The 21,484-nt window shown below is 35.1% G+C and overlaps 1 protein-coding gene across 3 annotated transcripts in view; it reads right to left on the bottom strand.

The window, feature by feature from the left end:
- Nucleotides 1–21,484, bottom strand: part of CPEB3 (cytoplasmic polyadenylation element binding protein 3) — a 93,711-nt gene that overhangs the window by 41,149 nt on the left and 31,078 nt on the right. For 2 of the 3 annotated variants that reach the window (XM_031044694.2, XM_031044693.2), the window contains exons 3-4: nucleotides 20,586–20,745; nucleotides 8,614–8,670 (exon numbers count right to left, since the gene is read on the bottom strand). In XM_031044694.2, the coding sequence (XP_030900554.2) occupies nucleotides 8,614–8,670; nucleotides 20,586–20,745 (217 nt within the window). The remainder of the gene's footprint in view (nucleotides 1–8,613; nucleotides 8,671–20,585; nucleotides 20,746–21,484) is intronic. The other variant, XM_031044695.2, reaches the window with a different exon arrangement.

Here is a 21,484-nt window from a genome sequence, read left to right as displayed (position 1 = left end):
AAACTGATGAAATTTTTATTTTCCTTTTTTTAATTGCTTTTTTATTGCTTTATTATAATATGGGATTGAACATTGTATATGAGTCAAATAGCATTTCAAGGAAATATTAAATTTGTTTCCACATCATAACTAAAAGTTAATCTGATCAGGGAATTTCAAAAACAGAAATAAGGGACACCACATATTTGTATTATCACATTTTATGGAAGGCTTAATAGAAAGCATTTTGATATTTTTAAAAATATTCTTTCTTCACTGATAGTACTTATCTTGTTCATGCAATAATGTGTCCACAATATCAAATACACACATTTCAAGGAAATCTTAAAGACACATCTTAAATTGACTTAAAATAGCATTAGATTTGCAATTTTTGAGCTAGAATGGCTGAATGAAAGTTTGACAAGACTGAGAACCGCCTCAATTTATGAGGTACCAGAATCTTATTTCTAACTTGGAAATATCATTTGTAATCCTGAAGGAATCAGCAGTTCAGAACAATACTTGCTTTAGGACATTATTTTCTAAGATAAAAAAGGAAAATATGTCAAGCATTTCCTTTTGAATAGGGGGTCTCTGAAATTCTTAAGAGATCTGGAAGTTTACAAGTGAATTGCAATGCCAGTGAAAATGAATTAATGAACTGAGAGGTGATAAAATAAAATATAACTATGCAATGTATCTTTGCTTTAATAGTATTTCTGTAGCACACACCTTGAACTCACTGAAGAACTGCTTTTGCTAAAGTAATGAATAGGAAATTACCAGAATAAACTAGGAACTCTTTTTCTATCATTAAAGTACCTTGACTGAGACCAGGTATTCATGTGCACACAGCAAGAAACACAAGTACAGTAACTGCATGCAACATAATCGGAGTTTTTATCAACTGCTTTGGAGACTTCCTTTGGGTCTTAACAAAATTTTGAGATGAGACATAGAAATATTGTATCTTTGTAAAGTACTTGACCACTTTTAAACTTTGGGCCACATATTCAAAGTTCCTTTAGGAAACATTCTTTACTTTGTTCATTTCAGTCAACTCATTTGCTATAATGTACATAAAGTTTATTTACATCTTTATGATTTTAAAAGTATCTACCATTCACCAAGTTGTCTCACAGTACCCATGTGGAAGAATTATAATTGCAATTCCAGCAAAACAAATCAAAAGGTTTATCTTTGATCACACTGTCAGTCCATGTTACTGTGTCTAAATGGTCAAGGTTATCTGACAAACTGTCAAAACCTGGTGGAGGTGAGAAAATCACTGAATAACAGCTAGGTAAAGAAAATTTTCTTTAAGAAGTGGTTTTTCATGGTTGGAGGTATATGAAAGGAAGTAGCTAAAGCAGAAGCAGTTTGAGTAACTTAATTTGCAGCAGTCAATGTAAAAATTATGTGCACATTACAATAAATCCAACATTTTTACTAATTAAATAAACTAGGAATCAAGCTTGACAATAACTGTTTGCATACAAACATGAGGCCAATGTTTGAACCAGCATGAATTTACTTCATATAAAATACTATTTATTGAATAATAATTTCTGGATTTACCTACATAAGAGGCAAGCTGATAAATGAACATGATATGCTAAAACTTATAAAGTTGTGCATATAAGTACAGGGAAAATTAAGAACTATATTTGGGAGAATAAAGAATTAAACTTGGTTCACTATATTAACTTTTGGGTTCCTTGCCATGGTATGTATGTACTGAGATTTATGTGCACAGAAATCCATTTGCTTCTGTAGAAAGTTTTCTATATACTAATCAATTGTTTGCAGAACATTAACTCCTCCTTTTTCAGGGTGTAAAAATAATTTACAGTTATTTTTATTTCAGCATGTTTCAGCATTTGAGATTTGAGGGGCTATTTTTCATGATCAGGAGTGCAACAGTGCTTAAGAAAATGCTCTTTCTTCCCCATTTTCTGCAGCTAGAAAAACTGTCCACAAAGAACAAGACTTCTATTCTCCAGTCTTTTTAAAAAGGTCTTTGAAAGAAAACATATAATCCAATAATTTGGATTGGGATGAATTATTGCTCATCTAAGTGTGGCTGAAAAGGTGGTTCTCAATTTCCACTAATTGATGGGCCCTGTGATAACTTGGTGATATTAGCCTCAACAGACCCTTCTGGTTCACCTTTTTTTCAATGCTAGCAATGCATTACAACAATCTCCCCGATAACATATGCTGACAAACATATACAAGTGAATCTCATCATCAGAAAAATCTACACGCAGTTAAAGCCCACACACTGGACCTCAAAACACTTGATCAAATTGCATTCGATACTCAAAACTATTGTTTAAATGCCTTAGGCCTTCCTTCCTTAGGCATACTGAGCACGCAAGCATCTGTGCAGGAGGGAAGGCTTGCCTATTTTCATTTTTATGTTTTTAGTCTAAAAAATAATTAACGATAACAGATTTCTTTCTAACAGCCAGGTCGATAGGAACTACCTTCATATTGCTTTCTATCTACCAAACCTAGTTCTGGACTGCTGTCTCATGTCTTCTAGCATCATATATAGTGCTTGTGGAACAGCTTGGCAAATCTTGTTCTTAAAATTCTGCAAAAACAGATGGCACTCAGCCACAACAGAGAGCATCACACAGATGAAAGGAAGGCACATTCATTGGTGAGGTTATGAGGCAGAAAAAGTGGTGGCAAAAAAAACCCCATAAACAAAACCAACAAGCAAGAGGGTAATACAAAGATTAAAAGGAAGACAATTTAAAAAATCTTCCTCTTCTTCAAGAAAAGACTTCAGCAGTGACTGATAAGAGATACTGTTACTTAAGGCAACAGTCAGATCTTACCTCAGAAAGTGCAGGCATCTGCATAAAAAAACTGAAGGGAGGAAAAAGCATGTTTTGTTCCCCCTCTGCCTTCCCTCCCCCCCCCCCATTTATTTTAATTAAACAGGTATAGAAGGAACTCTGTGATATCAGCTAGCCTGCTTCACAGTCCCCAAGGCAGCATTAATCCTAACTGCTTGTATAGCTGGCTCTGAAAAACTTAGCAAGGTTATGTGTGAAGTGACAGCTCACACACACCGAGATGCTCATGAACACAGCTGCCTTTGCTATGTCATGCTTTATATCATTTTTTTCCTCCAGTTAAATACTCTGATCTCTCCACAATTAAATTAGGTGTAGTTTTGCAAGCTTTATTAGCTCTCTCAGTGCCTTTTGTTCCTTTCTGTTACTCCTTATATATTAATAAGCCAGTAATAACATCAACAAAACAACTTGGGAATTGGGCTAAAGAGCTCAGCAAATTTCTATAGGCAGGTACCAAACTATTAGAAGATACTGATACCTCTTTAAACTTAGCCACTCCTTTTCCCAGAATAGTACCACTTTTATTGGCTTTTACTAGCTATTAAACTGCTAGCCCAAGATTTGCAAGACAAAAATAATTTAACAAACATTCTATTTGAAGCAGTTTATTTCAAGGTATAACAACAGCACTGGCAAAAATTTAACTACAAAACCCTACTTCAGCAGCTTCATTATATCTAAACACTGTTATGTGTTTGAAAACAACACATCAGAATATAGGAAGAGCCAAGTACAATCACTCTTAAGAAGACAAGGCAATTTTAAGACAAACAGAAGCAGGAAAATGAAAAATTAAAATTGTTTTGCTGCCACTACCTTTTCCACCATGGCGTTAATGATTTCCCCACGTAATTATTACCTCTATTTCTAAACCAAAACCAAAATGTCTATACAAACATCTAACAAGGTGCCCCAAACCCTTGTCTTAATGTATTTTTCAAATTATTTTACCCAGAACAAACAGAACTGAATCAAAAGAAGCGTGACCAGCAGGTTGAAGGAGGTGATCCTGCCCCTCTACTCTGCTCTCGTGAGACCTCACTTGGAGTATTGTGTGCAGTTCTGGTGTCCTCAACATAAAAAGGACATGGAACTGTTGGAATAAGCCCAGAGGAGGGCCACGAGGATGATCAGGGGACTGGAGCACCTCCTGTATGAAAACAGGCTGAGAAAGTTGGGGCTGTTCAGCCTGGAGAAGAGAAGGCTGCATGGAGACCTCATAGCAGCCTTCCAGTATCTGAAGGGAGCCTGTAAGGATGCTGGGGAGGGACTATTCATTAGGGACTGTAGTGACTGGACAAGGGGTAACAGGTTGAAACTTAAACAGCAGAGGTTTAGACTGGATCTAAGGAAGAAATTCTTTACTGTAAGGGTGGTGAGGTACTGGAATGGGTTGCCCAAGGAGGTTGTGAATGCTCCATCCCTGGCAGTGTTCAAGGCCAAGTTGGATGAAGCCTTGGGTGATACGGTTTAGTGTGAGGTGTCCCTGCCCATGGCAGGGGGGTTGGAACTAGATGATCTTAATGTCCTTTCCAACCCTAACTATTCTATGATTCTATGGGTATAAGGAGGAAGTTCTTTACTGTTAGGGTGGTGAGGCACTGGAATGGGTTGCCCAGGGAGGTTGTAGATGCTCCATCTCTGGCAGTGTTCAAAGGCCAGGATGGAAAGAGCCTGGGTACCATGGTTTAGTGTGATGTGTCCCTGCCCAAGATAAGGGGTTGGAACTAGATTATCTTAAGGTCCTTTTCAACCTTAATTATTCTATGATACTAATGAAAAGAAGAAAGGACAGTCAGATGGGGAGCAAATAGTACCAGACCTCACATGACACTTTTTCATATGAAACAAGAATGAGCATTGGAAGTAGATGGAACATTTGAAGCCACAATGAAGCAAAGTCACAATACAGAGAAGCTTTCGAAAAAAAAAAAGAAAAAACCTCCAGCATTTCACAAATGTTTTTTTTTTCTCATTTGTTTGTTTAACTACCTTTATATTAAAATATTTTTTACGTAAGTTTGTTTTAAAATCCAGCACTATGGTTCAGCACTTTCTCAGAAAGACTACACACCCTGGTTTATTCCCTATTTTTCACCTGCTACAGTTTTCTCCCACTGAAGTTTATAATTGATTTTCTGGAGTTCACAAGAAGCATTAACAATAACCCACTACCTAGCACATATGTCACTGTCTTCATGCTGATCATTTCATCCTCTTCATATAGCTAATTAAAAAGGAGCACATATTGACGCAAGAGAATGTCCAGTGTTCCCCAAATAGAAGCAACAGCTGTAAGAATATACGACTGCAAATACAAGTCAATACTAGCAAGACAAAAGGATGGACAACACCTTTACATTAATTTTGGCAAGCAAATTATTTTATTTTCAGGTCTTGCTTAGTATTGTAAATATAACTTCTAATTTGTACTGCAAGCCTCTACTAAAAGCATCATCAATAGCTGGCTTATCATTAAGTGCAGACCTGAATTTACATAAACAATAGTTCAATTTATGCCACATTTCCCTAGAAATTACAGTCTCAACTGTATTTAATAAGGTGCTATAGATTAAAATTTATAAAAATTCTTCTACTGTTTAGCTCAGTATGAACAGCTTTATTAAAAAGTTAAACTGATGTTGACTGAGCACACTATTTCAATTAGAGCAATTTCTATTAGAGGTAATACAGACAAAAGCTATAGCTTTTTCCCTTTACACAGCGTTTCAAATCTATGTATTTGCATCTTCCTTCTGCTTAAATGCTCTTTAGGATTATGCTCAGATCTCTCTGAATATTTTAATATTGCATTTCTCAGTAGAAGCCTAATTCTGACAGAGTGACTCTATGATAGAAACATGCTTATACACATGGGCAACAGTTTGCATATGTACACAAGCATAATGCCATTAATGGCAAGAAGAGATTCATCATAATTATGCATTTTAAAGTAATCTCTTCTAGCTCACTAATTTTATTCTTTTAGAGGTCAGTGCTCTGAGATGGTGATGATTTACATCTTTGCACAACAATGAACAAAATGGTGGTGGTATGCTCCATATTAAGCCCTGCCAACTAAGCAATACCTTCCAAACCAAACAAACCCCTTCAACATTTATAGACAGTAGCTCAATGACTGTCAGGAAAATTGCCAGTTTCAAAAGGCTATAATCAGTAAATAAGAATACCAGCTGAAATATAGGTGAAAGTGTTGCCATAAAGGATGAGACATAGCTAGAGATGAACACGCCTCAGAAATCATCCCCTCTCCCTACAACACGTTTTGCTTTGCTATTGGCATGAGCCTATGTTGCCTTCCAGCTCCAAAAATCTGTATACATTGTTAGCAAGAAATTAAGCTTTAAGTAATAAATCTTAAAGATTATTACAGTGTCTTTGCAGGAAAAGAAAAAAATGCTTATGTAGCAATGATTATAAATGGAATGCAAAGGCTGTTATCTGCAGATTCAGCAGACTGCTTGATTTCACAGAAATTATATAGAGATGTTACAAGTATTATGATTTAAAGAAGTTAAATAAATCCTTCAAATTGTTCAAAAAATGACTGGGATGAATTATCTTTGTTAAATCTTACTTTTGTTTTATATTTTTTAAACCAAACCACAACCATACTTCTTCTTGGACTAACTTTCCTTAGTGTTTTCCTTGTGACAAAGGTAATGGATCACACGGGAATTACGTAGTTCTAAATTCCTCAGTTTTAGGCATACAAAAGAGGATTTAAATCACAGAAAGTAATTTTTAAGGTGATGTACTTGAAGACTTGCTTTAACTCTCAAATCGTCAAAGATTTAAGAGCAAAATCCAACAGGTTTCACAGTATAATAATTCTAGTTTCTGGGCTCTTATAGTAATGGCCAAAAATGGTGTGGCTTCATCTAGTAAGGATAGGGGGAATAAGAAACACAAGAAAGTGAAAATACATGGGAACTTATCCAAGGCTTTTGGTTTATGCTGAATTGCATTCAAGAGAGAAATAAGTACTATATCCTGCTTATGCCCCTCATATAGCTATACTAGTATTTTAGTCATGACTATAAGTGCAAAGGATCATTATTTTTCATAGACAATTGGATTACATAACTGTGTAAAAATTTCAAAGGACCTGGGAAGAAATATCTCCTGGGATTTTATTTCCATTAAAAAAAGCAACATGTTTTTTTTTTTTCCTTAAGTTTATCTAGCAACAACAGCAATCAGAATAGAATATATTCATCCATTTAGGACAAAAGTGAGTTGTCCCAAAACGAAGCAACTCTGGTTTGATATAGTGCAGTATACACATGTAGCATTGCTTTTTGGATCACTTTTTCATTTTTGTCTTTCAAAAATCTTGGTAAGACTTTGTAAGAAGTACTCCTGTATCTTCCATCGTAACTGTCAAATTTTAAAATTAACTCAAAATTCAGTCATAATCTTCCATCTTTACAATCATATTACTGTTACAACCAGCTTATTGAGTTCCCCACCTTAGAACAATAAATACATTCAGAGGCCAGAATTCATGTCAAGCAGCAAGAGACTGTACTGTGTAGATCTTATTTACACACACACACACACACACTCACATTAACACATAAAGTCTTTAATTGAAAGGAACACTTCTCCCAGCTGATTACTTATTTCCCATAATCTCATATGCCCATAAGAAAATGGGGTATATACGCTTTACTGTTACAATAGAAACTCTGCAAAATATCTCCTCATTATTAAGTGTGTAACCATGAAAAAGAGCACAAGCAAAGTCTCATAGGTACCAAAAGCTGGCATATAAAGCCAAATGTTAAAACCCTTGCATCTTGCCTATTACATGGTTTCAGTTCTTCATATTTATAAATTATCTTTTAACTCCGTTTGGTACTACAGAAAAGAACATAGTTTTTATATGCATTATAATTTATATAGATGGTAAAAAGGCAAAAAAAATTGAGGTTAGACAATTAATCCTAACACCTCTAATACAACACTGCACGCAAAACCAGACATTAAATAGCTCGCATTTTTTAGGATTAGATGGACAAAACCTATGCTTTGATTTGCAAAGTTCACTTCTACACTATGTTAGTGATGCCGAACACCCACCCCTGCTCTCCTCATGCTACAAGGCTGTCTCTAGACCTTTCAGAACCATTCTGTCAGGTTTCCTGAATCTGCATATTCATGGCTAGATTTTTCAGTTATTTTCTAACACAAACAAAAGCATTAATCTTTCAGTGAAATGCACCCCCACACTTTTTTTCTCATTTAGATGTCTAAACATTCTGCCCAGTGGTGTCCACATAACGTTACAGGGAAACCAACAAAGTAAATTCCGTCAGTCAGTGTAATTGTATGCAAAACTTGTAACAACTCATCCCATCAAGAAGAAATACATTTGGAGAGATATAAAAAAAGTTACAGATTTAACATACATACGTGCCCACAAAAGAGGGAACAGAGACTGCTTTGCAATGTTATCTATGGCAGGCATTATGAAGCTTCCAGTGGAATACAAAACTATTATCAAGTTGATATAAAGAATTACCAATGCAACAAATAAAATCAGAGATGTTTGATTTACGAAAATAATTTTGAGAGTGTACATAAACTTTTATGCAAATATTACTACATATTTATGTTGACTGCATGGCTACATAATAAATCTAAAATAATATTCAACATTACAATATTAGTCATTAGCTATTAATATCAGTCATGAGATAATAATATCAGTCATTAGATATTAACTACTTACTATTAAGAGCCATAATATTGTCTGTTCCTGGATGATGGAAGTTTATTCCCATACGCCCTGCAATTTAAATAAAAGGTATTTTCAATGTTTTTCTTTCAAAACTGAAATCCAATAATATGAAAAATTGCTAAAGGGGATGAATAGTCAGGATAGCTCAGTCTTTCATCTACCGAAGACAACTTTCCAAGAATACACATTTACAATATTTAACATTGCAGTACCTTTATTATTATGTACTTAAGATTTTGAAAATCACAAATTGAACTATGAAAATTATTATTTTTTAATACAACCCTTTGCTTTGTACTAGGAAAGCATTATGCTTACCCTTTCAAAACAACGCCTCAAAGTTCAACCTTGCTGCAGTTATGCCATTTATAGTACGTTTCAAATAACAAATACAGTATTTCAAAACCTCCACTTAATTGGTAAAAATAAATCACTGTTTTCCATACTACCTGTGATACCTGGAGCTCCCAAGTTAATTGATGGCTGGAGACAGAGTGCTTACACTGGTTTTGTATTTCCCTAAGGATGTGCTATTGCTTACTATTTGAGGTAAGACACTGTATTTGAGGGACCATTGTCATGGAGTACATTCATATGTACTTTGAAAAATACTGATTCTTGACCCATCATATACAGGGACTACCATATACAGAAGGTCCATGACATCCAAATAAATTCTGCCTGTGCCAGTTTCCAGGAAGCCAGAGAGATGCAAAATAGTACCTATTTTCTCAGGTGAGATCTAACAATGGAAAAGATGGCTTAACAATATTTCTCATTACTTCGGGAACTGGAAGTAGGAACAAATTCACATGTGGTTCCTTTGATTCAAAAAAGACAGTCCCCAGAAATCTACTTTTACCATCAAGCCAAGAAATGGGACAACTATATTAACTGTTCAGTTTAGTTTTAGATACTACTATTTAACTGAGCTGAACTATTAAAAACTTTACCTAAAGAAACTTTGTAACAGGACTTAATGTAAACCACCCTCACCCCCCTGCAAACCAATCTGAAATCTTTAACTGGTGTTAGTCCTTGTTTCGAAAAAGATATAGAAAGATCATTATAGCCACATAACAATTATTTCAATTAAGTAATGTTAAGTTACTTACAAATGTTGTAATCCATTTCATATGCTGTCTGTATCTCTAGATTTGTGGCTAAGTTTGGGAGCTAAGGAAGAAGGCAGTTTACATTGGCACTCAAATATGGGAGCTCAAGACCCCCAAACTATACTAAAGAACCAAGATACAAGTTAAGTTCCTATACTTCTGCAAAACCCTGTTTTAGCAGAAAAGCTTCTGGAAAGCAGAACTAAAGCCAGTCTTCTCAAATTAGTTCCTATCAATAAGTTAAAGCTGCCTATTTCCAGTCACAGAGACTGCTGTGCTGCAGTTAATATTCTTTCTGAACAGAATCAACATGAAGTTTCAGTACAATTGTGGAAATAAGCCACAAGCAGTTTAAGAAAAACAAATATGCATTTTCTTCACGTTATAATTTTCCAATTCTTTAAAAAAAAAATGCCACCACAGTAAGACTATGAAGCAAGAACACCTCCAGAAAGAAGTGGGGGCAGAAGGAAGGTAAATAAAACCTCAATTTTCACTTTACAGTTCCTTGAACAAAGCTTTTTAAAGACATGATTAATTATTTCAGATTTCCTAATGACAGACAAAATTCTCCTGTACACGTTTTCACATTAATCTGGCAGAAACATTAAAGCTGCTATCATTTCAGTTTATATAAGCTTGTGCTAAAGTATTTCCAAAATCTTGCCAGACGGACATTAATTCCCTTTCCCTTAATAGCACATTAATAAGCATAAGGTTACAGGCATTACTTGTAAAGAGAAAAGGTGCATATATAATAATCTATACTTGTAAAAGGAAAAAAAGGAACTGCTGTAAAAAAAAAGAGTAAAATTCGAATGCCTAATGCTTGGATGGGCTCTTCTGTTTTCTTTTGCTGAAACTGAAATTCTACTGTTTGACCAGCTTCAGAAATAGAATCGTATCTGTGACATCTGGGTTTGTTTTTTTATCTCCCTCCAGGCTGTCACTGGACCAGGTGCTGCTTATGTGACATTTTGTCACCTGCCCTTGGCCTGCTATTTTTAAACAGTTTTTGTCAGCTATCTTTTAAGACAAGCAGAAAATACAGAGCAGCACAAGCAGAAGGACATGTTATCACACTGAGCTAAGCAACAGTGTGGGATAATTCTGTGCATCTTCAGAGGTTCTCAATGCAATTACACAGAAACAAATTAATGGGATGCTTTCAAAACACACCTGCATTAAAAGCATTCAAAACCAGACTGGTAGTGCACCAATCATAAGACATTTAGTTACTAATAATTATATAGCCTTTCATATTAGCTACATTTTAATATCTTGCTGTTTGAAGCAAATTCTTCCACAGAAAAAGAGGCCATACGCAGATTACAGAACTGCATAATTATCTAAGGAACAACAAGAAGTCACAAAAAGGAAATTATGAATTTATTCACTTCGAGTTGCAATGTAAAACTGAAATGTAATTAAGAATATGAACTTTCAAGGACATATTTGGGTTAAAATCAGTAATTATTATCAGAAAACAATTTTAAGAAAAGTCCATGTATGTTACCTGGACCTTTACAAAGTCTATATAAGCACATATTTCTAATTATATTTTTAAAATGGAATCTCTGCATAAAATTTCTGCTTTTTAAGAATCTTAGACACAATAAGCACAAACAGAGAGTTAGAGCATGGAAGTTATGAACTACAGCACTTCACTGAAGTCATAAATAGGAACTCTTCCAATAACAACATCCCAGTACTTGTATTCAGTGTACATCTGCCATTTTCAGTTTGTCGTCTTGGTTTCATAACTACCTACTGAATATATTTTCAATTATGTGCTTTGACAACACACACTGATATTACTGCAGTTGGGCTGCAATAACAATCACTCTTTTACTTATATCTTCTCAATTCCCAATTAAAAAAAAAATAATCCAGTTGTATAATTCTTGATCTTTAAACATTTCAGAATATAAATATGAGCTTAATGCTTCTTGTATAGACCAAGCTGCTCTTTTGCATATTCTATGTCATTAAATTCCTTAAATTCTCACTTTTAGCAGCATTTGGAGAGACTTTTCTAACTGGACTGCCTAAGCGCTCTGCTGCATGTCCAATATCATGCTTGCCACGGCTGAGAGCCCAGTTTCTTCCTAGAGCACATGTCAAATATGTGCATCTTCTTTTCTGTATTATACTGGAAATAAAATGATGCTAAATGGAATTTAACTTCACCTCATTCATTGTAGAAGAGTAATGATTTTGAAACAATTCTGAAATCTTTCCAATAACTTCAGGATATACACCCTTTCCACATAAGAATCTCTTTATTACATCTTCTACAAATAGATAACCTGATTTCTTTTAATTGCTTAGATAATTTCAAGTTACATGAACACTTCTGAGAAAGAATGTTATTCCAGAAACAACAAACCTGGGTATCAGCACACTTCTACCACTATTCAGTTTCTTAACAACGTCTAGAGCCAGGCTTGTCTATAGTGGTCCCCCTAGTCTCAACTTTAAAATCCACTATTTTTAGCAGATCTTGAACCTTATATGCACAACCTGTTTACACCTAAATACAAAACCTATCTTTGACTTCATCTTTCTATATGTATGCTGGTATTACCATTATTTTCCCATGTCTGAAACAAACATCAGTGATTAATCAGTTCTAGATCTACACCTAGTGTTTTTGTTTTCAGAGACTTCTCAATTTTCTCTTTTTGTTAATTTTCTCAAATGCTCTATAGTTTGTTGAAATCAAACTTACGAAATCCTAATCAGCTCCTGGACATAAACACTCAGTGAAGGATTTTTAAGATTACAGTTACCCATTCTCATCTTTTTCATGTCACAATCAACATTCCAAGAAAAAATGTTCCTTGGGTTATATACTGAGTAAAACTTCTTGCACTGTTATTCCTCATGCCTTTCTCAAAGACAGACGACTCACCAGTTCAGCAATTGGTATTTGGCATGAGATTTGCTAGAAAATGTCCTGAACTTAGTTGGAAGGAGAACTTCCTCCCACATATTCCTTAAGATCGTTGTTGGTATCAATTACAAGTTATGACTATAGACTCCAGTGGCAAAGCCAAATGAAACTGCTAACAGGACTAGATCTGCTATCCTTCCCTAGTAATAATACCTCCTTTATCATTCTTGTCTATCTAATTATTTCAAAACTGGTGACAACAAAACGCATTACAAAACAGTGAAAGTTATTTGGACAGATAGGTAGCAAGCAGGGTAGTGCAAAGATTAGACACACAAAAATGTGCAAATATCCAAGGAAGACCAGTACTCCCTCAAACATCTGAAACAAGATTATTTTGACCCATATGTATTTGGGGGTCTAGTTTACAGCACAAGCTAACACCTCCCCACACACACCCCCATACCCTAAACCATGAGTTTTGGCTCCATGATTCACAAATGGCACAAGATTCAGAAGCATGAAGCATGTGTGTGTATATGCATGGATATGTGTATATAGGAATTTTGACCACTTTTACATGACTAGACCTCAGACCATTCTCTCTCCTATCCTTTCAAAAACAGACACCTGATGCTACATTAACTCAACACAAATACCCATACATGCTTCTCAAAATATTTGAAAAGCAAGAACTGTGTAAGCAAGTGTCTACATAATTATAAAAATAAAAGGTAACTCCCTGAAGAGCCTTGTTAGTTCCCTCCCTCCCTGCTTATTTTTAAGTCTATCTGCCATATGTTCATATCTATAACTTAAACACGTACTTGGGACTTAGATATTTTTTATACATTACCATACTCAGCAGAACAAAAATACTATTGTTTGCCAGAAGGGAAATACAAAGCACTCTTACTGTGTTTACACATACATATTTTTATTGTGCAAGTGCATATTGTGACAATGTGAACTAAAGTGTATAATCATCAGCTAGAATAACAGCTGATAGTAATAAAGGTTGGTGATACTTCTTCCTATCAGTGACTAAGCAAATATATGCCATCAGTAGAGAAAACAACCTATAAAACGTAACAACAAATACACTACTATGAAATGTACTCTTCATAATTAAATTACATTCCTCCAATAAAACACAAAGTTCTTGCATATGTTTGAGTAGTGCAAACATTTTCAGCTTGAAAACAGTTACATTTGCAAAATATTAGTACTTTAAATGCAACACCTGATGAACATGAAAAGAAAATTGGCTTCACTTGTAAGGGTTAGACAAGCATGTGTACACATATTCCCATACTACATATAGTTCTTAATCTTTACTCAAAAGTCCAATATTGTTATTCTTATCGGCCAGTCTGGGCGGAATAAACCAACCCAATATGATAGAGTTTTTCATTAGCAATCCATTCTAACGCATACAAACCCTCAAGCAGTAGAGAAGTGAGAAGGAAAAAGTATATACATACATGAAAAAAAAAAGAAAAACTGGAAAAAAGGAGAAAGAAGAACTGGTATCTGTTACCACCACTCCTTAAACTAAACAAAGCAAACACAAATCCCCCACCAATCTTGTCCAAAAGAGATTTAGCAGGTCAAAGAGAAGGACAAGCTGAGTGCCAGCAAATTAACAAGTATGATCATACTACATGATCATGGAAGAAAGCAGTTACTTTTAGAAATATGAACCATTTAATGGCCATTTTGTAATAAATTTAAAAAAAAAAAAAAACACCACCAAATACACACAAAAAAAAACAAACCAAAAAACTAAAGAGGATTTTCTTAAATAAGCAGTTTCAAATTGGTAGAAAACAGAATATATTTCCTGTAAAAGGATTAGCTTGAGTGGCCTAATTTAACACACAGAGATGTGCAAACACATCTGGCTGCTCATGCTGGTTTTCATGTGCATTTACAGAAAGATGTCTGATGAGCACTGAAATCCTCAGAAATACTGTCACAGTGCACTTTTTTCTAATGTCAGTGTTGCAAAAAGCTGATTGGGGAGCACCATTTCTAGGACTGAGATGACAACATTTGTTCTATTTGCATGACCTTTGTGTTCAGCTGCTGACTGCAAATTCAAATACAAACTGTTCACCTTCACTTTTCTCAGGTCATACAGCAAACCTACTGCTTTGCTTACGAAGAGCTTATGAACAATTAGAGCTGAACAAAATCTGTTGTCATGCATTGAAGTTAACTGAAGATAAAGATGAAAAAGTAAAGTTCCCTTCTATATGTATTATAATATTGTCTAAACTGCATACAATCTTCAAACACTGCTGTCAAACCTCATAAACAGTAAAGTTAAAGGTAAACGGGACATATTAAATTTTACTTAGTTCTCATATGACCTGATACAGCCTTTACAATAGTTAAAAAGTAGTAACCCCAGAAACCTCAGTTTCCTGCTGTGCAAATATATGGGTGTCCTTCATATTAAGTATTGAAAATTTAGATAAAAGTTTCCCCACAGATGCTGTTTCCACTTCTGAACTGTTGTATATTTATATTCAAAGTCTCAATCTCAGAATAACAAATGCTAATATAGTCAAAGAGTATGTACATTCTACTGAAATGACATAATTAACATGTATTTTATGTATCCTTCTACAGTAAAACATCCATTAGTTCTAATAAAGGCTGCTCTTGAAAGTCTTGTGCCTGTGTTGTCTCCAAATATTCATACTTGAAGACATGTCACATTGATACTTTATGGAAACCTCAGATTTTTTTGTTAGTTGGGGATCTGCACATTATGAAGTTTGTTTCGATTCTGATTTAGAATAAACCGCAAATATTTATTACCTTCTGTAACAGTAAATTTAAAATAAATATTTCAAAGGGACATGATTTCTCTCATCAATTTAATTTCAGTTCAGTTTCATGACCTATCAGTAGCACATGTGCATAGCATATGATCTAACACAGCTGAAATATTTTATTTGATTATTTAAAAATAGAAGAAAGGCAGCTGCGAGTTACGACTGATCAAAATATTTTTTATAGATCAGAATGCCTCTGTTTGTGTTGTAATGCAATACTTTGACATAGACAAACATATTGCAACAGTGACATATTACACCATAGACAGGAGACACTTTGATGTAGGAAAGAAATGTTTTAGTCAGTAATAAGCAGCATCTACCCAAAATTGTTCTGATAATTCAGTTCTGCCCTACAGCATTAGGTAGAAGTAGTACGTACATACCAACAAGTTACAAAATACACCCTTTCCTTGCTAAAGCAAAACCCTCTCCCATGTTTTTGTAGTGTATGATATATATTACTGGCAACTCAGGAAATAAATAGGACAGTTCAGGAAAACATCTTGGAAGACACTGTACTGTTCTGTCACATAGGCCTGGTTATGTGACAGGGAACACAGAGAAGAACCAGATACTGTTGGCCATATACAGTAATTTGCCTTTAATAAGAAGCTTAACAATTCTCTTACTGCACTTTTTTCCTCCATTTGAAAGAAGAAAAGGATTTATGAGTATTGCCTCAAGGAAAAGAAAGGTGTTGAAGCTGGTCTTGATTGCAGAGAACACAGGTAAGGAAGTCTGCCTAACTGTCTTGGGAGAAAAGAAAATGAGGCTTCCTTTTTAATGGGTTTACATACTTTAGATCTCAAAGAACGAAAACGGCAAACAGTTTATAAAGTTACACAGTTTCCTGACTACAAGGACAGAAAGATGGAAACCTACCACAGGGTACCCCTATCTTGCAGACGACGATAAGAAAAAAAATCTGGTTTTAGAGAAACAAAGTAAGAGCCGACACTGAACAGCTTCTCCCAAGATGGGACTCAAGATAAAATGCAACATGGATGGATAAGCTGGTAATTTATCATAGTCCAGAAGCCCCAGAGCTAGGTATCAAATCTCTCTTACTGCAAGAAACACCCAAAAAAACCTAAGTGACCCTAGCTTTCCTAGCTGGAGAGCACCACGCCAGCCTGCCAATCAGACTGAGTTAGCACTCACTCAATGTAAGTAACTCAATATTGCAAGACTGAGGATCAGTTAGTTTCTGCTGCATTAACAATCCTTAAGCCTTTCTCTTGTTCCACACTTGAAAGTAACACCCCCAAAAAAGTTGCTTAATCATATGCCCTCTCTAGGCCAAGTGGATCATGCTTTAAAAAAAGTGACCTACTCTGGTGACCTTCAAATAAACTGAATTTCCATAGCCTTCAGGACAAAGTCTGATCACACCTCAAATTCAGAGAAAGTGTGAAGCTTCAACTACTATGAAGAAGAGGATAGACTCTTCCTCACCCCTGAGCTTCTTTGCTACCTCCACTGAAGAATGCAGAGCATGAAGAAGTTATGTCCCACAATCAGATGAAACACATCACAGAAACATTTTAATTTGGTCTTCACATTAGAATCTGTTACTGTTAAACCCCATCCACATTCTAATCTAAAGCCCTTGTTCTAGATCCAAGATAATCACTTGTTGTTTCAAATATCTGCCGAGATGTGAGTAGGTGCATATGCAAGAGGGACTATGTTCCAAGCAAAGTTTCAACCTTCAGATAAACCACCTGCAATATTTTACTAATGAATACATATACACCAGTACTTCTAAAAATACTCATCTGCTGAAGACTTTGTTGCCAGCAGCAGGCTGAAATGATCCTGAAATAGCTGCACTGGCTTTGTAACATGCATTGGAGGCTCCAAAACATGTATAGCTTTTCTAGAATTAAATCTTCCTGTGTTTTCAAGATCAGAGATTTTTCATACTGATCTTTTCACCTTTTGCTTAAAATACTGGACAGCAAATACAAGGCCAACTGACATGCAAGTGTTGTCAGCTAAAATTATTTGACAAAACAAGGCTTGTTTACCAAAAGGTGAACAATTTAAAAGGTCATTTGAAAGACATCTCATTTTGTCTGATGACCTATTAAATCAGGACTTTTGTGGTTCTTTGACTTTCCATCTACACAAGAAAAAGCTGCACAAAACCTGAGAGGCAACAGTCACAGATGCCAGCAGAAGGAAAGATATAAAGGGAAAAAATCCCATACCTAGTTTACTATGAAAGACAAAGAAGGTTAAATGAAAAGGAGGTAGCTCTGAGAGTTGGTTAAGTTAATAAGATTCCAGAAAGAGCAGTTGAAATTTTACACAAGGTGCATCCACCCAGGAATGTCTAGAAGGAACCGAAAAGCGAAAAAACAAGCTGAAGTACGTAACAATGACTTAAGCAACAAGCAAAAGCAATCAGAGGGAATAACTTATTTTCACAAGGTGATTGCAAACTAAAATATGCTACTACTTTAAGGAGGAGAGCCCGAGGAGAGTGGTGTAAGTAAGAAAAAAAGCAAGAAAGCTTAGAAGACAAAATTAAATGAAATCTGAGGAAGGTACAGAGGACAGCAGTTGAAAACCTTCTGCAACTTCAGCAGAGAAAATTGGAGGTACAGGGAAAGAGTCAAGACCAGTTTTCATAAAAAAGACAACAATAAAAATGCAACAGGAAAACAATTGGACAAGTGTATCAATGTTTGCAGAAAAAATAGGTTTTTCTGAAAAGGATTCTGTTGAAATAGTAACACTGTTTAATAGTAACTGTTTAATACAGAGGAAGACAAACATCTTGGAAGGGAGAATTAATATCCTGGAACAGTCGCTGCTATGAATGTTGCCAGTCATGCTGCATAGTGTGAAAACAGGAGAGGAAAGTGCACAGTATGTCAAGGCAAAGCTGGAGCTTAGCAAAGTAAGGTCTGTAGTCAGAGGGAGGAGGAAAAGAAAGCAAGACAGAAAATTAACTACATCAATGGGAAAAAAGACAGCTGGGGCGAAACAGAGAGAGGTAACTAACAGTAAACAGTATTTCTCTAACAGTTACTGGACTGGAGGAGAGCTAAGTAACAAGGCCAGAAGGCCAAAACAGGTGAGCAGCAATGAGTGAGAAAATGAGATTAAAAAAGCACATCCAGTAAGTGACAGAAGTGTTTGTTAGAGCAAAAATAGAGCTAACAGTTCCAGTGGCAAATGGAACAAATAAACTCAAACTTTCAAATAATATCCAACTCGTTGGTTTTACTTTTTGAGCACAAACAGTTCCTACTGCCCTCAAATATCCATTTAAGGTAGGCAGTTTCCTACATAAATTGTTAAAACTAGTAGAGATGAAAATATTAACTTTGTTTTGGAAAGGATACTTTTCTTGAAAAGTGAGAAGATTCTTTATAAAACCAAGAATTTCATTTCTACCTCATGCAAAACAACATTAAATAGCATTATGACCCACAGAGGCACTGTGCAATATGCCACTTGCAACACTTGCAAGGTTAGCTCAGCTGAGTACTGGAAAGTATTCTTGATAGAATGACCCAACAACATAGTGGAATTGAACATTTTCACCCATTACTATTTTCAGTGCTAATATTCCTATTAAAAAAATAAATGGTTTTAAGGAAACAAAAATGTACTTATATGATGTTAAAGTCGTTTTCTAGATTCCTATTTTTCTAATCCTATCCTTCTCATTTTTTCCCACACTAAGGTTCATATGGAAATTCAGTCTTCAAAAAAATAGTCTCTATTTGTATATTTAAAGAAATAATGATTTAAAAACAACATGGGAGTTTTAGCTAGAGTTAATAGGATACAATAAATGCTTAAATCTACTTACTAGAAATTGGGTTTGATTTCTTTTTATTTTTTTTTAATACCAGCTATATGAAATATATCCAGCAGAAATCTGGTTTGGTGTTTGTATGTTTCAGGTAAACATTATTTTTGAGAACTAAGGTCAGAACAGTATTTCTTGCCATTTTAGACATCTGAATAATGGCTAAAGGCAGATGAAGCATACAGCACAGCAAATTTCAAGGTAACAGTGGAGAGCACCAGCTTAAAAGAACTGAGAGCACAGAATCCAGTTTGGTATGGCTGTAGAAAAAAAAAAACAACCAACAAACAAAACAAAAAATCTATCCAGAAAGACAGTAAAAAAGGCACAAAACCTTAGACCAAGAAAAAATATTTGTCAACATGTAATATGTAAACAGAGAGGGAAGCAAATGAGGCAATCATGACATCAGGAAAGTGTATATAAGCATTAGCATAGCCACACACAACTGGACTTGTCTATCAGTTCCACTGTCCTGACTTCTAAATGTTTTGTAATCATATCTATTTCCTTTGTAAAGGAATTAGCTACCATCTTCAAAGTGAGCAAGAATGCATGTAAGCAAGATTGTCTACCTATTTTTAAACTGAACCAATGAAAGAGTAAGAAGAGGAGTGTGCAGGTCAATCAGGAATATTTGTTCATTGAAACTTTGCCACCACCTTTCACTATTCAATTATCAGCTAAGTATTAGAAATGGTTTGTTTCATTTCCAATGCCACGGCTGGTATAACAAACACAGTAGCATAAATAATAAAAACTCTTCCAGCATTTAACAACATCATAACAGCTTTTGGTTCTCCTAACAATTTGAGATCCAAACTAAGACACCTAACCCCCCCCTCAAAAAACCCCAACAAAACCTGAAACATCTGTAGAGAGTGATTGTTTTACAACCCTGTATACTACTTGATGATCCAAATGTAAGAGTCACATTAACTTTCAATAAGATATTGAAGAAACAACTGGACTTCAGTTTCACTGCAACTTTTCTGAACTGAGTGACTGCAGCAGGAGACCCAACTGCACAATTTGCTGATACACAAAACCAAGTTTCAGAAATGCCAGTTAGCTTTTACGATGCTTGTGAACTCACAAGAAATGTATGCAGATTTCACCTGATCTTCCTACAGTACAGATGATTATATTAAGATGGGAAAACAGAAGCTTTTCATAACTGACAATTCATTCATTAGCAAAAAGTTTATAGCGAAACTGAAAAGCTGATTTTTGTTTAAACACCAAGCAAGCATGGACATATGAATATTCCTAACCTGTAAAATGATTCCTCCACATTATATCAGCGAAACTCATTGGTGGGCCACTGGGAGGGTAGTGTTTACCTTTCAGAGGCTCATGATCAGTCCTTATCATATCCATTAAGGAATTTTCCAAAGAGTGCAAGTTAAAAGTGTCATAGGGCCTATTCCGGTCCTAGAAGAGAAGGGAAAAAAAAAAACAACAAAAAGAAAAGAAACTGTTTTAGAAAAAAATCATTTTCTAACACAGGCTCATTTCTTATTTTATAAAACTTCATCATCCAATTCTACATTTCTTCTTGCTAGAACTTTTTATATTACAAAAATAACTGATAAATACAGGCCTACAGCTGTGAAACTGATACCCTTTCATTTTGCAATTTTCACCAGTACAGTTATGCAGGAGGCTTTTTAATAGTCTTCAAAATACACATACAAACAACAGTTAATTCTAAACATTATAATTTAAACAGGAACTTAGAAAAGCTTATAAAACTTATAAAGCTTAGAAAAAACTTATAAAGCAATAATAATGATTACATTTGAGAAGTTAAATTGTTTCAGAGTTCAGAGATTTTTGTTTTGCAGCTTCATTGTCTGCATCACAGTGCACGTCAGAGCAGAAGCGAGCAATGCTCAAGATGCCAGCAGGCACATTTATTCCAGAAAGTACCAAGCAATTTTTCAAACATCTAAAATGAATCTCACAGAGTTAAGGAAAGTACACCACATGCAAAGCAAAACAAAAAGTAAGCTAGGATACGCAACACTTTCATACTAGGGCACTCAAAAACCTGAGTAAGGGTTGATTTGTATTCACATCTCTCATTTAAATTCACTGTAGTTCTGCTTATAGTTTTTAAGAAAAAGCAAAACAGGAAAAGAACAAACAAAACCAAATACAAACAAAACAC

Source organism: Melopsittacus undulatus, chromosome 4 (assembly GCF_012275295.1).
Source record: "Melopsittacus undulatus isolate bMelUnd1 chromosome 4, bMelUnd1.mat.Z, whole genome shotgun sequence".
Taxonomy (NCBI): Eukaryota; Metazoa; Chordata; class Aves; order Psittaciformes; family Psittaculidae; genus Melopsittacus; species Melopsittacus undulatus.
This window is presented reverse-complemented; position numbering and strand designations above follow the sequence as displayed.